Source organism: Brachyhypopomus gauderio, chromosome 17, assembly GCF_052324685.1.
Source record: "Brachyhypopomus gauderio isolate BG-103 chromosome 17, BGAUD_0.2, whole genome shotgun sequence".
NCBI classification, from domain to species: domain Eukaryota; kingdom Metazoa; phylum Chordata; class Actinopteri; order Gymnotiformes; family Hypopomidae; genus Brachyhypopomus; species Brachyhypopomus gauderio.
Genome location: NC_135227.1, coordinates 17,579,648 through 17,598,991, shown reverse-complemented (window position 1 = coordinate 17,598,991; position 19,344 = coordinate 17,579,648). Strand labels below are relative to the sequence as shown.

General features: G+C 49.1%; 1 protein-coding gene across 1 annotated transcript; it reads left to right on the top strand.

Annotated features, from left to right (window-relative positions):
• The first annotated feature begins 164 nt into the window (after nucleotides 1–164).
• Nucleotides 165–19,285, top strand: atg2b (autophagy related 2B). The gene is given in 44 exon segments (XM_076977834.1): nucleotides 165–267; nucleotides 1,184–1,562; nucleotides 1,733–1,895; nucleotides 1,996–2,148; nucleotides 3,052–3,154; nucleotides 3,510–3,672; nucleotides 3,806–3,985; nucleotides 4,136–4,232; nucleotides 4,321–4,494; nucleotides 4,688–4,839; nucleotides 4,978–5,089; nucleotides 5,359–5,602; nucleotides 5,748–5,901; nucleotides 6,010–6,102; nucleotides 6,362–6,550; nucleotides 6,647–6,920; nucleotides 7,206–7,314; nucleotides 7,416–7,626; nucleotides 8,009–8,151; nucleotides 8,991–9,148; nucleotides 9,278–9,450; nucleotides 9,682–9,832; nucleotides 10,012–10,211; nucleotides 10,482–10,562; nucleotides 10,690–10,796; nucleotides 10,922–11,014; nucleotides 11,119–11,189; nucleotides 11,325–11,401; nucleotides 11,845–12,012; nucleotides 12,186–12,315; nucleotides 12,497–12,699; nucleotides 13,347–13,576; nucleotides 13,944–14,061; nucleotides 14,924–15,115; nucleotides 15,316–15,417; nucleotides 15,721–15,799; nucleotides 15,895–16,102; nucleotides 16,224–16,293; nucleotides 16,434–16,516; nucleotides 16,669–16,790; nucleotides 17,042–17,121; nucleotides 17,123–17,197; nucleotides 17,295–17,444; nucleotides 17,578–19,285. Coding segments are annotated over 43 exon segments (6,228 nt in total). The 5' UTR covers nucleotides 165–267; nucleotides 1,184–1,400; the 3' UTR covers nucleotides 17,809–19,285.
• Nucleotides 19,286–19,344: the final 59 nt, after the last annotated feature.

Genomic DNA, 19,344 nt, shown 5'->3' with positions numbered 1-19,344 from the left:
AACAATTTAACCTTAATATTACATGACAAATCAGTAAACAGACCCCCCCATAAACCCTTAGCGTGATTCATTATATTCAGAAATCACATTCTATTCAGTACCACCAGTACCGCACAACCTCACAGCTGCGCAGATTCGATGATTGTGAACGCGCCCCGAATCGTCGGGCCTTCATCGCGTAGCTAACGAGCGGCGCAAAGAGTGCGCAGTCACCAGAGTGTTTGTAAACACGGCCAGCTAGCCAAACCCCAGCACCGCCACAACAAGGTGAGGGACGTCTGCTCAGCCGGGCTGCCGTGGCTCATGTCATTATCTCACTATGTTTTCAGCCTCCAATTGAATACATGTGTTTTTGTTACTGATTGTATAATGGTAAGTAATTAAGTCTAGTAACTTAACATGCACCTGCACATAAAATACAGTGTTTTGTAGCAGGCTAGCCAGCCTAGCTAAAGTTTGCTACATGGCTAACTGCAGAGTTGATGGGCTTGAAAGAACGCGTTGCCGTTTTATTTTGGGGGATGTTTTCGGTAAAGTGTGATGTTTATGTTGAAGCACCATACTGTGCGATTTTAGTCAAGTGAGTGTTTTAACTTGTCTATGTTGAGTCTGGGTTTAGTGGCTATTTTTGCAGGACGGCTCACTGTAGTTTCGCAACACGCCGGTGTCGCTTGGCCAGTTGGCTGCGTCGATGTCTAACAAAGAGCATCATGTTGGATAGATGGAGCTCTGGCTAAATAACACCTCGTTTTATTTATTACACGCGTTAAAATCGTCCAGTTGTTATAGTTTCTGGCAGTTAACTTGGGCAGTTTTGTTGATAAATGATCACAATAGTGCATATGCCATTTAACCGAATAAGTTGAAATGCATATTAGAAGGTCGTTGTAGAACTGTAGTTATTTATGTTCCTGTGATAATCCTGTTGCATGTTCTCAGACAGCCCTTAGTACATTATTACAATGGCCACCGTGGTTGTTCAAGAGTTAAACTAGCTAGCTAAAGCTTTCTCACATGTGATCTGAAACCCCAGTTTGGGCCTGTGCTTTTTTTTTTTATACATTTGCAGTCATACGGTTTTCCTGTACAGGGCCAGATAATATTAAAGTTGTACGTGACAAAATATGATGCTTTTGGAATAACAGATGCCCTTGTTTTGTTTCTGTGTTGGTGCTATTTAAAGGCATTGGATGCATGCTGATTTGAGACTTTCAACGTTACCCAGCACTACAGTCCTAAACCACTGAAGCTATCGGATCTTTCCTACTCTACAGAATGAATGTGCCAAAGACATCCTTAAAATCAAGCAGAATATCTGTGTGTCTGCTCCACGAAAGTACACTGCTAGGTTAAATTCTTATTCGGTACCCTACGAGCTAAGAGACGAGGAGGTGGGCAGAATGCCGTGGCCTTTTTCAGAGTCCATTAAGAAGCGGGCATGCCGGTACCTGCTGCATCGATACTTGGGCAATTTCCTCCAGGAGAAGCTAAGCTTGGACCAGCTTAGTCTGGACCTCTACCTGGGCACAGGCTCCCTTGCACAAGTGCCACTGGACAAGTGGGTGAGTACATGCGAGTCCGTGATGGACGGGAAACGGCGTCTTCATTTACGTGTGCTCTTGGGTAGGAGGAGCCACGCTGGGTCCGCCTACAGAGTGATCATAACATCACAGTAGCCCTGCTAACGTTATACATGCATGAGTGATGATGACTCTGCCTTGCATTTGTCCAGTCACTGAACGAGATCCTGGAGTCTGTGGAGGCTCCCTTTGAAGTGAGCGAAGGCTTCATCCAGGCCATTTCCCTGACGGTCCCGTGGGCCTCGCTGCTGCAGGACAACTGTGCCCTGGAAGTAAAAGGCTTGGAAATGGTTTTCAGGCCACGCCCTCGTATGAGTGAGGGACTCCTCTTTTTCATTGGTTGCAGCCCACATGGCATTTGTAACTGCTCAGTTTTGATGTATAAACCCTTGATGTTCTTCTTTCTGCCCACCAGCATCAGGCACGGAGCCAATGTACTGGTCCAGTTTCATGACCAGTAGTATGCAGCTGGCCAAGGAGTGTTTGAGTCAGAGACTCACTGACGACCTGGGAGAGAGCTTCCAGCCTCTGGAGGGCCTGGAGAAGTTTGCAGAGACCATAGACACAGGTACAGAACTCTGATCCGAATGCGGCAGTCGCAGATCATGAGCGAGCCATTCAGCATTATGCTGTCATGCGTTCTCATTAAAACTCTATTATAAGCCAGTTTTATGCTGTGTGGTTATTGTGACAATTGTGCCGTTGAAGACAACATTAGGGATGCTGGGGAAGAATTGTTTTGTTGAGTTAAAATTGTGAGATGTGTCATGAGACACAGTGATCGATTTAATGCGTCTGTGACCAAAGACGGCCTGTGATTATCTTCTGTGTGACTGCTGCTGTGATGAATGTTTCAAACCAACCAATAGGAAGAAGCCCGGCATTACACACAAGTCATGTGCCAAGGATGTTTTGTGGATGTTTTGTTTTGTGGATGAAGGTGTTGAGACTCACCTTCGTCATCTTTGAAGCCATGTTTTTCAAGGAAAACACTGGCATTGGTATTCCAGGGGCTTCGTTGCATGACCTCATTTTTTTATTAAAATATAGTCACATATGGATGACAAGCAAGGTGTCCTAGTTTTCTAGCATCTTGTGCTTATTATCAGAAGATCTTTATTGTGTAGTTCGACATTCAGTAGAGGGTAGATCACAGTCATGGAGTTCAAGATTCCATGTTCAGCATTTTGTACTGTGTTGTGCAGCAAACACAAGACGACTAATCACAGTGTAACGGTGTAACTGGTATATGTGGGGAACATGTAACCCATATTATAAAGTTCTGCTGTTATTCTGCCTCAGTACTAGAGGTTTGTATAAGATAAAATATTATTTGTCTAAGGTCCTAATTCTTGACTGACATGTTTCAGTTTTCGTCTGTGTTAATTATTAACAAAATGACAGGTAACATTTTAGTAGTTTTTATTCCCTGTTGTTGAGTGAGTGACTGTCTCAATTTTCCATTCTTTAGTGCTGAGAAGAGTCAAGGTCACATTTTTGGATACAGTGTTCAGGATTGAACATGTTCCAGATAATTCCAAAACGGGCATTGCCCTCGAAATCCGAATCAGCAGGTATGTTTTGGTAATAGATTCCATGTTTATGGAATATGTTTCTGTATATGTTTATGGATCCATGTTTATGGAGTACATTTCCTGTAGAATCAATCAAGTTTTTAAGATTCGGATTTGTAATTCCAAGGTTCATTTACAGAGCTATAATTGCAGTGCATTTCAATTGATTTAAAGTAACAAACTCTGAAATTTCCTTATTGAGAATTATGACTAATTAGCCAACTCCTTTGTCCTGTAGTTTCTGATGTCCTGATGTATTTTTTCTCCTGAAGCAGTAGATGATCTTGAATCAGCTGATCAGCCCATGAAATGCGTTCACTGGTTGCTAAGGCTCTTTGTGCTTGGATACGCTCAGGATGGTTTACTGTGACGAAGCCGCAGAATCGAGTCCCAGCGTGAATGTGCACCAGCCCACCACGTTTGCTCATAAGAACCTGACACTAGAGGGCGCCACTGTCTTCTGGGATGAGTTTCCGGAGACGTCCCGTGACAGCCTCAAATCTTCCCCCACTCAATCAGTGAGTTCCTTTAGACGGGCATCGGAGGCATCAGCTCTTGTGGTTAGCATAGTGAGCATAGTTAATTACCGTCTTTTGTGAATTAAGAAATAGACTTCGCATATCTGCTCTGCCCTCTTTCTTGGCTTTCCAGGACACTGAACCTAAGTTGTCCCCAAGCTGGAATCCAAAAATCATCTGTGAGCCTCACCCCCAGTTCACGGAGCCGGTGTGTGCCAGCACTCCCTTTGAACCTGTTCAGGTGGGCAGCCTGAGTGGCAGCCTGGAGCTGTCCCTGGTGCTGAAGCAGAATGAGGCCATGCCAGGAGCCAAGGTATGAAGCCGTGTTATGCTCTAAAATGATAAAATGGCATACAGCATTGTTTTGGTGGCCGATCTGAGTGGGAGCTATGAGTCAGTGAAAATAAGACCAGTGTAAACAAATGTAAAACATGTTGGTAATAAAGTTTGTTGTTTTTCACAGTTGGACATCGACGGACAGATCGACTCCCTGATTGCGCTTCTCTCCCCACGTCAAGTGCACCTCCTGCTAGATATGTTTGGCATCTTCTCCAGTCCAGGTGACCGCTACAAGGACGCTGAATGTATTACGTGCACAAGCGTGTCGGTGTGAGGTAGGTGACTGTGTGTGTGTGTGTCCTGGTGTAGCGGCGCAGGAGTGGGCCGGCTCGGCCAGGGACAGGAAGAGTCGTCCCATGCAGCAGGAGGACGAGGTCCGTCTCCACATGGAGCTCAACCGCTGCCTGAAGAAGGAGACGATGGCCGTGGGGGCTGAACACGACTTGTTCGAGAGCCAGACCACAAGAACGGTGTCCAGCAGAGGTTAGTCCTGTCCTGGGTTAAAGTTCAGCAGAGGTTAGTCCTGTCCTGGGTTAAAGTTCAGCAGAGGTTAGTCCTGTCCTGGGTTAACTTTCTCTGCTTTAAGCCTCCCTATCCAGACGTTCAGTTTATATGTTAATAATGGATGATCATTGCCCTACCATCTTTCATTACTGCATTTTTTTTTCTGTCGTAGCAGACGATGTGTTTTTCTCCATGGCTGATATGGACATGTCACACAGCCTATCATCTCTACCTCCTCTCGGAGACCCGCCCACTGTGGACCTGGACCTGTCTAACAGCAACTACTCCGCCTCCCTGGGGGATTCCCCGTCTGGCCCTGCCGCTGTGGGTCCTTACATTCCCAGTAGCATTACTCATTTGTAAATTCCCTTGTAAAGTAACAGCATAAAATAAGTTTAAACAATTATTACCTACAACGTTAAAAGAGAAAAGCATTGTGGATTGATTTGAAATGTCATTTAGGCCGTGTGGGATGAGTACGTGGATCTACCTAAACAGAAGGAGAAACCAGTTCAGGAGACCCCGGTGTTCTCCCGAGACACTCCGCTCCCACACAAGCTGCTGAGACAGACCTGTAAGTGCACACAGGTCACGACCCCTGACATCCCTGCATCCCTCTGCACAACCTCTGCATGGCTGCCTTCTTTTTTCCCTCCCAAATCTTCCAGCGAATTGATTTATTGCTACAACACGTTTTAGCATTTTTAAATTCTACAAGATTTACACGTCGTCCTGTCGTGTTGCCGGGCGGACCTTATATTGTGAGTGATCTTGTATGGTGACACTGAATGATGAACATAGCCTATCACAGTCTCACACCCTGACTGCTGTTTTTGTCTCTAGCCCATCAGTCTAAGGGCCGCTGTGATGAGTCCAGACCCGAGCTGGTCTTCAGGTTGTCAGTGGGCAGTCTCTGCCTGTCTGTGCTGCACATCGATCCCCTCCCCCCTCCAGACTCCGCCCTCAGCCCCCTGGCAACAATGGCCTCCGAGTTCTTCCGCATGGTGCCGGTCGATCAGCTCCTCGTGGGTGGGTTCCTCCAGTCCCGAGCTGTTTTTGACCAAGCCTGCCCACATGATCACCTCAGGTGAGTGTTTGTTTTTCTTCAATTTTCCAGTTATGCTCTATATTTCACATTTTTCTCATGCATCAAGTTAGCTTCTGAATTCACAAATATTGCTATTGCATGTGTGTGATTCTCAGAAAGTTTGTTGTGTCTCTTTCTTTGTCAGGTTCATAGGTCAGGGGTTAAAGGTGACATACGAGCACTGCCAGGGATCTGGCCTGCGTGCTCTCAGTACGGATCTGTCCCTCAGCCACATGGAGCTACTAGAATGCCTCTACCCCTCAGAGAGCCACAGCCGCGGGGCCACACAGTACACAGAGGTGTCCTCCTCTTCCTCACCTTCCTCCTCCTGAAGTTGTAGTGCTGCCCGGTTCTGTAGTCTGTTTCTATAGGGAGTAAAACCTTTTTTCCCCTCTGCCCAACACCAGCTCCTCACGTTTGATGTGTCTGGCAGCAGTGAGTCTCCCAGTCGTGCTTGTCTCCATCTGCTATACAAGCTGACGGAGCGAAGGGGCCCTCAGGTGAGGGGCCAGCTTGGGGGGGAGGGGCCAGCTTGGAAGGGGGGGGGCTGCTAGTCTCCGCACTGACACCGACAGAGAAACACTCTCGCAGATAAATAGAAAAACTGTTTCCCTAAGCAATAGGGCAAAGAGTGTTTTCTGAGTCTTAAATCAAGTCCAGGCTCATAATTTTAGCAGTAAGAATATAGTTAATCATTTAGAATCTGTGTAGTGGTGTATCGTGTTGTTTTGTTCTCTCTTCTCCTCCGTCTCACCTCAGGGCAGCCAGGTGCGTCTCAGCGCGATGCCCCGTAAGGCAGAGGTGCAGGTGGAGCTGGGGGAGGCGCGGTCCGAGTGTGACATCAGCATCGTAGACCGCCTCAACTCCCTGCTCCTGCCCCAGAAGCTGGTCACCACGGAGAGCATGGCTTCCCACATGTACACGTCCTGCAACAAGCACGTTAGCCTAGTGAGACCCTCCTTACCTTCCACGCTGTCGTTTGAGTTGTGCCGTGTTGTTTCTGCGCTGGTGCTTCTGACCGCCAATACCTCTGACCCCTTCCAGCACAAGGCGTTTGCAGAGGTGTTCCTGGAGGACAGCCGCACCCCGGCGCACTGCCTGGTGTCCGTGTCGCTGAACGCCCCTCGGCTGGTGCTGGTGGTGCGTTTTCCCATCCCGGATCTGCGCTCGGACCAGGAGAGGGGCCCCTGGTTCAAGAAGTCCCTGCAGAAGGAGGTCCTGCGTCTGGAACTGGAAGATCTGGAGTTCAAGACGGAGTTCACGGGGGGCAGCTCTCCAGAGCAGACCAAGATGGAGCTCACCTTTAAAGAGCTCAGTGGTACGACAGCAGACGAGAAAGATGAACTACACTCACACTCAGTCTTCAGATTTACAGCAAATTAATGTCATAGACAAGTGGATAAGTACCAAATATTTGTCACATTTCCTAAATCACTTTATCGTTCAGTACAGTCATCTACCCATGCTCAAATTTTCATTTGTCTAGAAATTTGAGATGGGTGTATGCTAAAGATGGTGGCATTGACCGAATAAATGCATTAGGAAATTATTATTTTCAAGCTGCCTGTTTCATGATTAGGATTCTGTCTTCTGTTTGTCCCAGGAACATTCCAGAACGACAAAGACGAACCTGCGTCCAGGTTCCTACGCGTGTCTCATACCATGGAGGAGAACATGACCTCTTCTGACAGTGGCAAATTTGACTGGCCCAGGTACACTGGTCCCTCTGGAACGGGTCAGTCAGTGGTCAAGATCTCAGATGTGCACTTCAGCATTGTATTCATGCCTTGTTCTGGCCTGGTCTGCTGTTTAGGGTGGTGTTGAAGGTGAACCCCATGGCCGTGCACTCCATCTTGGAGCGGGTTACTACCGAAGAGGAGGAAGAGGGCGCCGAAGGTCATTCCCAGGAGGAGGAGGAAGGAGAGGAGGAAGGAGGCGCCCACTCTTTGAAAGATGTGTGTGACTTCAGCAAACCCGAGCCCTCCCCCTTCTCTTCACGACGCGTCATGTACGAGAACGAGGAGGTGAGATTTCAGGATGGCAGAAGATTCCAGATAAGGAGGGGGGAGCACTCTCGGTAGAAGCTTGACTCAACTGGAGGTCTAGATAAGGCAGGGGGATGGTCTGGGCTGGTGCGCACCCCCACAGGAACCAAAGTAGTAGAGACTTGGTATCTTCCATCCAATTCCATTGGAATTGTATCTATCCGTTTGTAGCTTGCATCTCAACCCTAGGCCACCGGGGTGAGGTTGGGGCAGCCATGGTCTAGTGGGTTAGGGTTAAGGAGCTGGTCTTCTGACCGGAAGGTCGTGGGTTCAATTACCAAGTAGGAATGACTGAATCACAGAATATCTTAATAACTGTGTGTATGTGTGTTTTATCTCTGTATGTGTGTGACCTTCTCAGATGGTCATCCCAGGAGACGTGGTGGAGATGACCGAATTCCAGGACAAAACCATGAGCAACTCCCGCTACATCTTGGAGCTCTTTCTCCCCAATGTGCAACTATCACTACCCAACAAAAGCTTCTATGAGAAACTGCACAACAGGTACTCGAGCCTCCCGCCTCGGTGCGCTGTGTGTAGGTGTGATTGTGCTCAGTAGAGCTCGGGGGCGATCCCTGGGGTCAGCCTGTGTGTAGGTGTGATTGTGCTCAGTAGAGCTCGGGGGCGATCCCTGGGGTCAGCCTGTGTGTAGGTGTGATTGTGCTCAGTAGAGCTCGGGGGCGATCCCTGGGGTCAGCCTGTGTGTAGGTGTGTTTGTGCTCAGTAGAGCTCGGGGGCGGTCCCTGGGGTCAGCCTGTGTGTAGGTGTGATTGTGCTCAGTAGAGCTCGGGGGCGGTCCCTGGGGTCAGCCTGTGTGTAGGTGTGTTTGTGCTCAGTAGAGCTTGGGGGCGGTCCCTGGGGTCAGCCTGTGTGTAGGTGTGATTGTGCTCAGTAGAGCTCGGGGGCGATCCCTGGGGTCAGCCTGTGTGTAGGTGTGATTGTGCTCAGTAGAGCTCGGGGGCGGTCCCTGGGGTCAGCCTGTGTGTAGGTGTGATTGTGCTCAGTAGAGCTCGGGGGCGGTCCCTGGGGTCAGCCTGTGTGTAGGTGTGATTGTGCTCAGTAGAGCTCGGGGGCGGTCCCTGGGGTCAGCCTGTGTGTAGGTGTGATTGTGCTCAGTAGAGCTCGGGGGCGGTCCCTGTGGTCAGCCTGTGTGTAGGTGTGATTGTGCTCAGTAGAGCTCGGGGGCGGTCCCTGGGGTCAGCCTGTGTGTAGGTGTGATTGTGCTCAGTAGAGCTCGGGGGCGGTCCCTGGGGTCAGCCTGTGTGTAGGTGTGATTGTGCTCAGTAGAGCTCGGGGGCGGTCCCTGGGGTCAGCCTGTGTGCTAAAGGCCCTTTCTCTGGCAGGATTAACAATGACTTGCTGCTATGGGAGCCCACAGCTCCGTCACCCGTGGAGACGATGGAGGCCATGCCGTACGGGGTGGGCCTCTCCGTAGCCAGCCAGCTCATCAGCACCTACGGCAAAGACAGCTTCAGCCAGTTCAGGACACCCGGGACCGAGGGTACACCATCCAGCACCTCTCGTGACATATTTACCTTCTACTACTTATCCTCAAGTGTGCTCAGCTGATGATGATGAGTGTGTGTGTGTGTGTGTGTGTGTGTGTGTGTGTGTGTGTGTTTGTGTGTAGAGGAGGAGAGTGGTTCAGAGGAGGAGACCTTGCAGTACTACTCTCCTGCTGAGCTAGGCTACAGGAACTTGAGGAAAAGGAAGAACAAACTGCAGTCCAAGACCTCACAGAGCTTGTTCTCGCTCCTTCTGTGTGTGAGTCACGGCCTGGTAGCAGTGCACACGCAGGCCACGGTGAGCAGCGTCCACTGGTCACATGACTAGAATGACTAGCCCAAGAGAGATTGTGATTTCAGGATCATTGTTCCTCATTTATTACTTCATGTTCATTTAAATATGGAGAATGTAAAACGACTAGGTGAATGTACGGGTGAAATGAAGTATTGTGTGTGTGTGTGTGTGTGTGTGTGTGTGTGTGTGTGTGTGTGTGTGTGTGTGTGTGTGTGTGTGTGTGTGTTGGGTCAGCAAGAGGAGGAGGGCGCGTTGACGAGTAAACACGGTGAGTTCTGGCTGGAGGTGAAGAACGGTGTTCTGTTCAGCGTGACCCAGTATGAGGGCTATACGGACCAGCACTACGTCTGCTTCCACACCTCCAGCATCTGCCTTTATCATCAAGGTAACGTGCTCCAATAATCCCCCAGTCCTGCAGTGGAGGTCCCGTCACAGTCGTGGCCCCCATGTTGGTGTGTGTGGAGGTGTGTGTGGAGGTGTGTGTGGAGGTGTGTGTTCATATGTGTACAGTAATCCCCCTCAGAGCTTACTAAAGGGAGTGGTTGTGGTTTAATCTTCTCTCAGGCGCGGTGGAAGATGATGTTCCTGTGTGGGATGTGAAGCTGCCATGCAGGACACGTCCTCATTGGCTGGAGCCCATGGTGTATGCGTGCGAATCAGCAGCAGAGAGGGCGTCGCCCTCTGAGGGGCTGGGGGTGGAGCCTCACAGCATGCTGTCACTCGCCCTTAAGATCTCCTCCCACAGCACTGAGCGCAACGTGAAGGTGCCAGTGAGAGAACTGTAGTATCGAGACACTACAGCAAGGGATTGTGGGTGTTGTTGTTTGAGTAATTGGGCAAAACTGTAGTTCATAAGTAAATCTTGATATAATTGTGTCTTGAAATGGCACATCTTATTTATTTTGGTCTTAAAAGCAGGTATGTTGTGCAAATTTAGTCAGTTGTATCCATGATTTTCACCTCTGCATGGATGAATACCATGATGCCTTAAAACGAATACGTTCTAATGAAGAACGTGTGTGTGATGTTTTCAGGAGTTCCTGATGGCTGTTGGGATAAGAGGGGCGACGCTACAGCACAGAGTGGTGCCCTCTGGTCTCGGCTGGTATGACCAGGTAATGATTGGCTCCCTCAGGCTCTCATCGCCACCATCCTGATCCATCACGGGACGGACTAGTGGACTAGTGTATGGGTAGAGGGCCTTAGCCAAGCTGAACTGAACTGGGGTTTGTTTGTGTGCAGATCGTGGACTTCCTGAACGTGTCGGATGAGCCCGTGCTTGGCTACACGCCTCCGTCCTCCGTTACGACCCTCCACCTCCACCTGTGGAGCTGTTCTCTGGATTACAGGTGAAGTTTTTTATCTCCCATGAATGCACCTTCCGAACGTCCGTAAACTCCCTGTATTGTATGAAGTAAAATCTTCTGTGTGTTCATACTTTATAAAAACGGCCGTGTCCACTGTGTCTCTGCAGGCCGCTGTATCTACCTGTAAGGTCTCTGCTCACGGTGGAGACCTTCAGTATCTCCAGCAGCGTGTCCCTGGACCACTCCTCGTCCTCGCTCAGGTAGTGGGACACCTGCTTCATCGCTGCACTGTCCTCATCTGCTGTTGTCCATTTCTGCTACTGCTGACCTGTAAGATGTGTATTTGATTTATTTGGTCTGGCAGAATCATTCTGGATGAGGCAGCGCTGTTTCTGTCTGACAAGACCAACACCGTATCTGTCAACCTGGCCCGAGGTGAGATGTCCACAGATCCAGGAGCGAGCAGGACCACGGTTTAAATGCAGGACCACGGTTTAAATGCAGGACCACGGTTCCTGTGCTAACGAGAGAAGTGCTTTAAATGTGCGTTAAACTGCTTTGTTTGTCCAGACTATGTGCAGGTGGTAGACATGGGCACTCTGGAGTTAAGGATCACGGCAGTCAAACCTGGAACAGACGCAGAGAAGGTAAGACATGACGGCCTTACCATCCCAGTAAAAACCCAGCCCAGTTTAAAACCTTAAAACGCCCGGTACGAGTCCACTGAGCTGATGCATGAACATTAGTTGATACGTTCTGGGATCTGGGGGAATCAAAAAAAGAGGAAACTTGTACCCTGACTGTAGATCACAAGCCAGTGTAGATCATATTAGAGCTATAAGAAAGCTCTGGGGGTTGAGGGGCGTGGCCACTGTGCAAGAGCTCTGGGGGTTGAGGGGCGTGGCCACTGCAAGAGCTCTGGGGGTTGAGGGGCGTGGCCACTGTGCAAGAGCTCTGGGGGTTGAGGGGCGTGGCCACTGTGCTAGAGCTCTGGGGGTTGAGGGGCGTGGCCACTGTGCAAGAGCTCTGGGGGTTGAGGGGCGTGGCCACTGTGCAAGAGTTCCGCGTGTTTACGGCCTCTGTGACGCAGACGGAGCCGAGGTTCGAGCTTCGCTGTTCGAGTGACGTCATCCACATCCGCACCTGCTCTGACTCGTGTGCCGCGCTCATGAACCTCATCCAGTACGTGGCCAGTTACGGGGACCTGCTGCCCCCCCCGCAGGAGGGCCGGAACAGTGGCACCAAGCAGAGAGCAAAGGTCAGTCTCCCAGACTGCCTCCCTCTCGTCTTAGCCAATGGCTGCTCAGGACCGAAACCAAGCAGCCACATTAAGGAATGAATTTGGAACCCAACCAGTTACGACCGGAGCGTGAGGGCTGTAGTGTAATAAGTGGGCGGTTATGAGACCTGGGTTCTGGTGTCCCTCCTCAGCTGGACTCAGCGGAACCGCCCCCGAGCCAAGCAGCGCTGCTCCCCGAGGCTGAACAGATCCTGCAGGAGCTCATGAGCGAGGCCATGGAGGAGACCGACACGCAGCACAGCCACGCCCTGCAGGTCAACGGTGAGCTGCGTATTCCAGCTGCCCGTGCAGCTACATACGCCCAGATCTATTAACTGTGGCATAATTCTTCGACTAAAAATTAATCCAATCCTGTATTTAACAACAGTTTTTATAGTACGACATTTGACAGGACAGTGATGCGTAAATGACCTGCACGAGCTCAGCGGTCCACTGTGTGTAGGTGTTGACGAGGACCAGAGGAGCGACCATGACCAGCCGCACTCCGACCTCTTCCTCTTCCCAGACGAGAGCGGCACGGTGGGCCAGGAGCCCAGCCCCACCTACCCTGTGCTGCACTCACCCCTCATCTCCCCACCTGCCCCCAGCACACACCGCGACGCCGACGACTTCTGTATCCTGGACACGCCGGGCTCCAGGGCAGTGGTGAGACACGCGTCCTCACGCCCCCGCCTGTGGGCGAATGACCTGGGGCAGTGGTGAGACACGCGTCCTCACGCCCCCGACTGTGGGCGACTGACCTGGGGCAGCGGTGAGACACGCGTCCTCACGCCCCCGACTGTGGGCGACTGACCTGGGGCAGCGGTGAGACACGCGTCCTCACGCCCCCGCCTGTGGGCGACTGACCTGGGGCAGCGGTGAGACACGCGTCCTCACGCCCCCTGCTGTGGGCGACTGACCTGGGGCAGTGGTGAGACACGCGTCCTCACGCCCCCGACTGTGGGCGACTGACCTGGGCCATTTAAACACGAGCACATGGAGCATGTACCAAAAGAGGGAGTGAACAGTGAATATTCAGTTTTGATCCTAAGAAATGCCTGTAAAACCCACAGTGAGGATGTTGTAATGGTTTTTGCTTCCTGTGTAACACTAATTGAACGCTTTATCTTGTCAGAATATAATTATTTGGCAATTTATACACTTAAAATGTACCCTTGGAGAAATTGTTTATGCAAATGTCCAAATGTTTATGCAAAAATACGGGACAAGCATCCTAAACCATGTAGGATGTGGCAGAATAAACCGTGTGTGTGTGTGTGTGTGTGTGTCTGCCTGTGTGCTGCATCTATCAGGACCGAGATGAAGAGCCTGTGGTACAGAGGCTGACTGAAGGGCCCATTGTGGTGCTGGAGAACTACTTCAGTGAGCCTCTAGGGGGCAGCACCGCCAGCAGAGGCCTGCTGCACTTCCCGGTGCCGGAGGTCAGGTACTTCGTGAAGGAGATCTCTGTGGTGTGGCACCTGTACGGAGGAAAGGACTTTGGCAGTGGGCTGCTCTCCTCCTCTCCAGCCCGTAGTCAAGGGTAAGGCTGTCTGGATCAGCCATCCTCATCATCACAAGCACAGTGGCATGTGGGATCAGAGCTGTCTTGTCTGGGTGGAGCGCGAGGCACTGACACCCTTAAGAAAGTAAATGTATGGTCATTTATAGCAGGCTGTTAGAATCCTAAAGAAAAACCCACCCTAAAGAATGTGTGTGCTGTACACGATCTTTGAAAATACTGGTCTTTCATTTTCACATAATAGTAGCATCCACTTAATCTCCTCTGTGCGGCTGTAGTATTGTATTTAATGAGCTCTGTGGAATGTTTTGCTAAAATTGCATGAATAGATTAGATGCACTGTAAAATGTTGGAGTGTGTGTGTATGTGTGTGTGTGTGTGTGTTTAGATGCACTCCTCACAGCTCCCCCTCTCAGACACCAGTCAGGCAGGCCAGGAGCAGCTCCCGCTCCAGGGGAGGAACTGGCAGGAACCCTGATGTGCTGATGGAGATCCAGCTTAGCAAGGTTGGTTGTGCCATGCTTCAACTGTCAGGGCTGGCTCGGATGCTACACCATCTATCTCCACTAGGGGCACCCGAGTCAGCCCTAGACTACATCCACGCAATCAGCAATGATCCGTCTCACCTGTTGCCATGGCTTCTTAAGGAAGCTTTTGGAGACGGATCATTGCTGATTTGTTTTGGTCATGCCGGTACGCTGTCAGTCCTTCTCTGTTTTCTCTGGTGTTGCATTTTGTTGTAAGGTGTCTCGCCACCTTAATCTCTCACTTACCTATACTTATTCGAGTCTCTATCTCCTGCGCCGCTTACTGGCCCATCTCAAGTTTTCCTCCAGCTATCTCTCTTCCTATCGGTTACTCTTTTATTTTGGGAAGGGTTTTTGTTTTGTTGCAGCGTTCGCCTGCTGCCAGTCTTCCCCTGGCGTCCTTAGTTCCTTTGTCACGCGTCAAAGTTATTCCGCGTTCTTTCCGTTGTCTTTGTTATTTCCTCTCCCGTGTGTTCACGGTTTTGTTTATTTATACGCGGCGAGTCTTCCGCGTCCTTTTAGTTTCGTTTTCACGCGTTGAATTTATTCCGCGTCCTTTAAGTTTCGTTTTTATGTTTGCCTGTGTGCATGTTTTCGTGTGCACACAGTTTGGGTTTGCTGGCTTTATCTCCTGCCTGCTTCTTTCTCTACATTTTCTGACGCGGTGTGTGCCGATCGTACACCCGTCGTCACATGAACCTCACAAGACTTTAACATGGCTCTCGGTAACTGTGTCAAAACCTCACCATCGCTAACGTGAGTTTAACTGCTACGTGCCTATGGTGACGCTGATGAGAAAATGAGCATGTTCTTCAGAAAAGCCCCTTGTGTGTGGTCTCAGGTGCGCTTCCAGCACGAGGTGTACCCCCAGGGTCCCGCTGAGGCAGGCTGTCCCGCCGAGCAGCCCGTGTCCAGACAGGTGTTCTCGGTGCAGGACCTGGAGATACGAGACCGTCTGGCCTCCTCCATGATGAACAAGTTTCTGTACCTGTATTCCAGCAAAGAGATGCCCAGGAAGGCCCACTCCAACATGGTGAAGGAACCTCACACACACTAGCCTACACAAGGCGTTTGAGCCTTAAAAGATGCCAAATAAACTTTCTATGGGCTGTTAGTAATCAGAAATAACCAGTATGAGCGTGTGCACATGGAATGGTTTGTTGGGTGGGTGTGGGTGTTGTGTAATGAGTGTGTTGGGTGGGTGTTGTGTAATGAGTTGCTGTGGTATTGCAGCTGACGGTCAGGGCGTTGCACATGCGTCCGGAGGCGGGTCAGGCTCCACAGGAGTGCTGTCTGCGTGTCGCCCTCATGCCTTTACGCCTCAACATCGACCAGGTATCTCGCACGCCCGTGTTAACCTGTTACACTAATCCTGACTCATTTCAACGTGTGTTACTCCCAGACTCCAGCAGGGGGTGCTCAAGTCCAGTCCTGATCTACTGTTTATATCTAACTCTCCATATCGTGAAGTCTAAAAGCCATGCAACATTTGAGAGTCAAATTATAGGCATTCGCCTGTGCCTTTTTAATCATGTTTTGTGAAATCATCATATCATGTAGTTTTATTACTGAAAATGGAAAATTGTCTTGGTCGAGTTGTGGTAGACCTTACCGCTGAGCTGCTGTGTCTCCTCCCAGGATGCTCTGTTTTTCCTGAAGGACTTCTTCACCAGTCTGGCTGCCGACGTTGAGCTTTTCCGGCCACCAGAACAGGAAGGTAAGCCTTGGCCCTCAACCAATCACGGCTGCTCCACTGACTCTGACATCTTGGATGTCATTTCCGGTGGGTCATCGCTGTTCTTTCTGTTGTAGCGCTGTATGTGTCTATGAAAAAGCCTCCTGGGCCAGAAGTAGCATGCACTTTCTCCAAGTATGGTGGAGGGCCGGGGCAGGACCCCGCGCCAATCATCTCTGTGCCCGCCCACAGCCGTACCAGCCAGAACGGTCTGGCGGCGGCCAGCCTCGACTACGTCCCCGACACCACTCCCGCGTCCTTCACCGACCAGCCCATCTTCTTCAGGTGTGTGTGTGTGTGTGTGTGTGTGTGTGTGTGTCGTCTTTGATCATCAAATGGTTATACTTCTTACCAAGCTCTGTGAAATATTTGGAAGTTCATGTTTGTTTGTCCTGGTCCTCTTTAGAGAGTTCAGGTTCACTTCTGAGGTGCCGATTCGACTGGATTACCACGGGAAACACATGGCCATGGAACAGGTGTGTTTTCTACTGCAGCCCATACCACTATAGTATATGAACCTATCCAGAAGCGTGTGTGTCCCTTGTCTGTATGGAGTGTGTTACTGTAGTCTGTGAGATTTTACATTGTGTGTGTCTGCTGCTGCTGTTGCTTCCAGGGTACTTTTGCAGGAATTGTAATAGGGTTGACGCAGCTGAACTGCTCCGAGCTGAAGCTACGGCGTCTCTGCTATCGACAGGGGTGCGTCTCTTACTCACAACACGGTGCAGCCCGCAAAAATGCTGCAGGAATAAATTATGTGACGGTAGTGAACATCTTGCATGTGTTTGAAATGTGTTGATCCAGCTGACACACAGAAATGAAACGTAACTAGTTGCATGTCTTCTTTGCAGGCTGCTGGGTGTGGACAAACTGTTTTCTTACGCCATTAATGAGTGGATCAATGACATAAGGAAAAACCAGCTGCCGGGTCTGCTTGGTGGAGTGGGACCCATTCACTCACTAGTGCAGCTTAGTGAGTGCATCTCTCTCTCATATGGACACGTGCCCATATTTATCAAACTTTCTAGAGAAATCGAATGTCTGCTTTTACATCTTAACAAGCACACCCATGTGGTTCGACTGGAGCAGATCCTAATTGGACATACATAATGGAAATAGGTCGTCATATTCTATGAAAAGGTCAAAGGGCAAACATTGCTCTTTTTAGACCTTCTGATGGCTCCACTGCTGTGGAGTAACTCACTGTCTGACTGCTGTGTTCAGTCCAGGGCTTTAGGGATCTGGTGTGGCTGCCCATAGAGCAGTACAGGAAAGATGGACGAATCGTCCGCGGCTTCCAGCGGGGGTACCGCCTCGTTTGGAACCTCCACTGCCATGGCAGCCCTGGAGCTGACCAATCGCATGGTGCGAACCATACAGGTGAAGCCCTTTTCATCTCTCATTCACTTTTGTGTATGTTATGTAAGATGGAATAAGCATGACTCAACACCCACCCCCCATTTTGCTTTTTGAGCAGGCAGCTGCAGAGACGGCCTATGACATGGTGTCTCCAGTGCCAGATGAGAGAGAATGCAAGAAGATCAAACGTTACGCGCATTATCGACCTGCACATCAACCTGTGGATCTCAGAGAAGGTGTTGCCAAGGCGTACAGTGTGGTGAAAGAGGTGGGTATTCTCTTTACCTTAGTTCATATACAAGGACTTTCATCATTTGTAGTGTTTTTAAACTATAAACTAAAAAAAAGTGCTCTGGTTTGTTTGCATGTTTGTGCGTGTGTGCGCGAACTTGCTTCTGCAGGGAATTACGGACACGGCTTTGACGATTTACGACACGGCCACCCGTGAGCACGAGCAGAGGGGCATGACTGGGGCCGTGGGTGGAGTCCTACGCCAACTTCCTCCTGCTGTCGTTAAGCCTCTCATTGTTGCCACAGAGGCCACCTCCAACGTGTTGGGGGGTATGAGGAACCAGATCCACCCAGACGCGCGCCAGGAGGAGACGCAGAAATGGCGTCTGGGAGACGATTGAGCTTGCGCTCTCTGCTCTGGAGGTGATGGACATGCGGAGAGGCTAACTTGGATAGTCTGTGTTAAACTTGGTTGAGTGGCATGTACACACCTACAGTCCTCAAACGCTGATCCACATCCTGCATCTTCATTTCTCTTTTTTTTTTTTTTTTTTTCTTTATTTTTTTTTTATTTTATTTACACTACATTCAGGTTTATTTAGAGCCATGGTGGTATCTTACTGGAACACTAGAGACAATGGTAGAAACCCCTGCTGAAGGGGTGGAAGAGAACTGGATGAAATGGGTTTTTTTTTTTTTTTCTTTATTGGCACTGCTCTTCCCTGGTATTTATCTAGGCTTAAGGAACCCAACATTGTAGATCAAAGCTGCAGGACTAGAGAATTACATTAGTAGTAATGGACTAGATTAACCAAAATTTGTCTGAAACCTCTTTTCCTTCAGCAGTGGTATCGATGAACATCCGTAAACTGGCCTTTCTCACCCTTCCTACCATCACACATCCTTGTAGTGCCTTCATAGCATCATTACACAATATTCATTTACACTGTTTCAGACTTTCTATGAAGAGATGTCCTGAGTTGAGCAAGACGACCGTGCCATTTAACTTCAATGTGCTCAGGTTCCGCTGTTTGGGTCCTGTGGTGGACACCAATAGGTACGATGGTCCTAAGGACATGGTACTTTTAGCAGAGCGGGTAACTATAAACCTGACAAAGGGACGCTTGCTGTTTATTAAATGCCACTGAGTCCTAAATAATCTAAGGAATGGGGAATATGAGGTTACAGACAGATTATGCACATATTTTTATTGATAAAATAGATGATGTAACATCTCTTTTTCATACCCAATCATTTAGATCAGGTCAGTTTAGGAAAAGTCTGTTATTTTATGTGCCAGTTAGGTCTTTGGTTTCTTAAGATGGTAATTAATTTCGGATGTACCTGAAAACCTTCAGACTTTGTTGACAAAAGCTTGCATTTAAACTTGCACTTCTTTACAGGTCAACCTAAACAAGAGAACAGGACGAGGTTGTCAGTGACACCATCGTGTGTCCGCTTACAAGACATTTCCTAAGTAGATATATCAGTAACATTCTTGGACACGGACAGAAATGTTTTGCGTAGGTTATCCACATACCAAATGTTATTGTTGTAAACAAGGAAACAAATGTAACTCCCAGTCATCCTTATCCGTATCAAATGTGAACATATTGGTATAGATTGTGCAACTGCGCGATGTGAAGGATTGTGCACATGCTCTTTTTTTGTTTTGGGGTTTTTTTTTGTGTTTGATGTTACTAAATTAAGAATTTGAGAAACTTGACAGGTGCAATATGTCTGCATCTTGTTTTTGTTGTATGGTTACTTTCAAATAGTAATAACAGTTCTTGTAAATAATTGTACAGTTAATTGCTGCAGTTTGTATGAAAGCATGTATACTGAAAAAAGGGAAATAAACTATTTAATGTGCATTGACTTTTTTTTTTGTATATTTCATTGTAATAAGACTACATGTAGCACTTTGAAATACATGT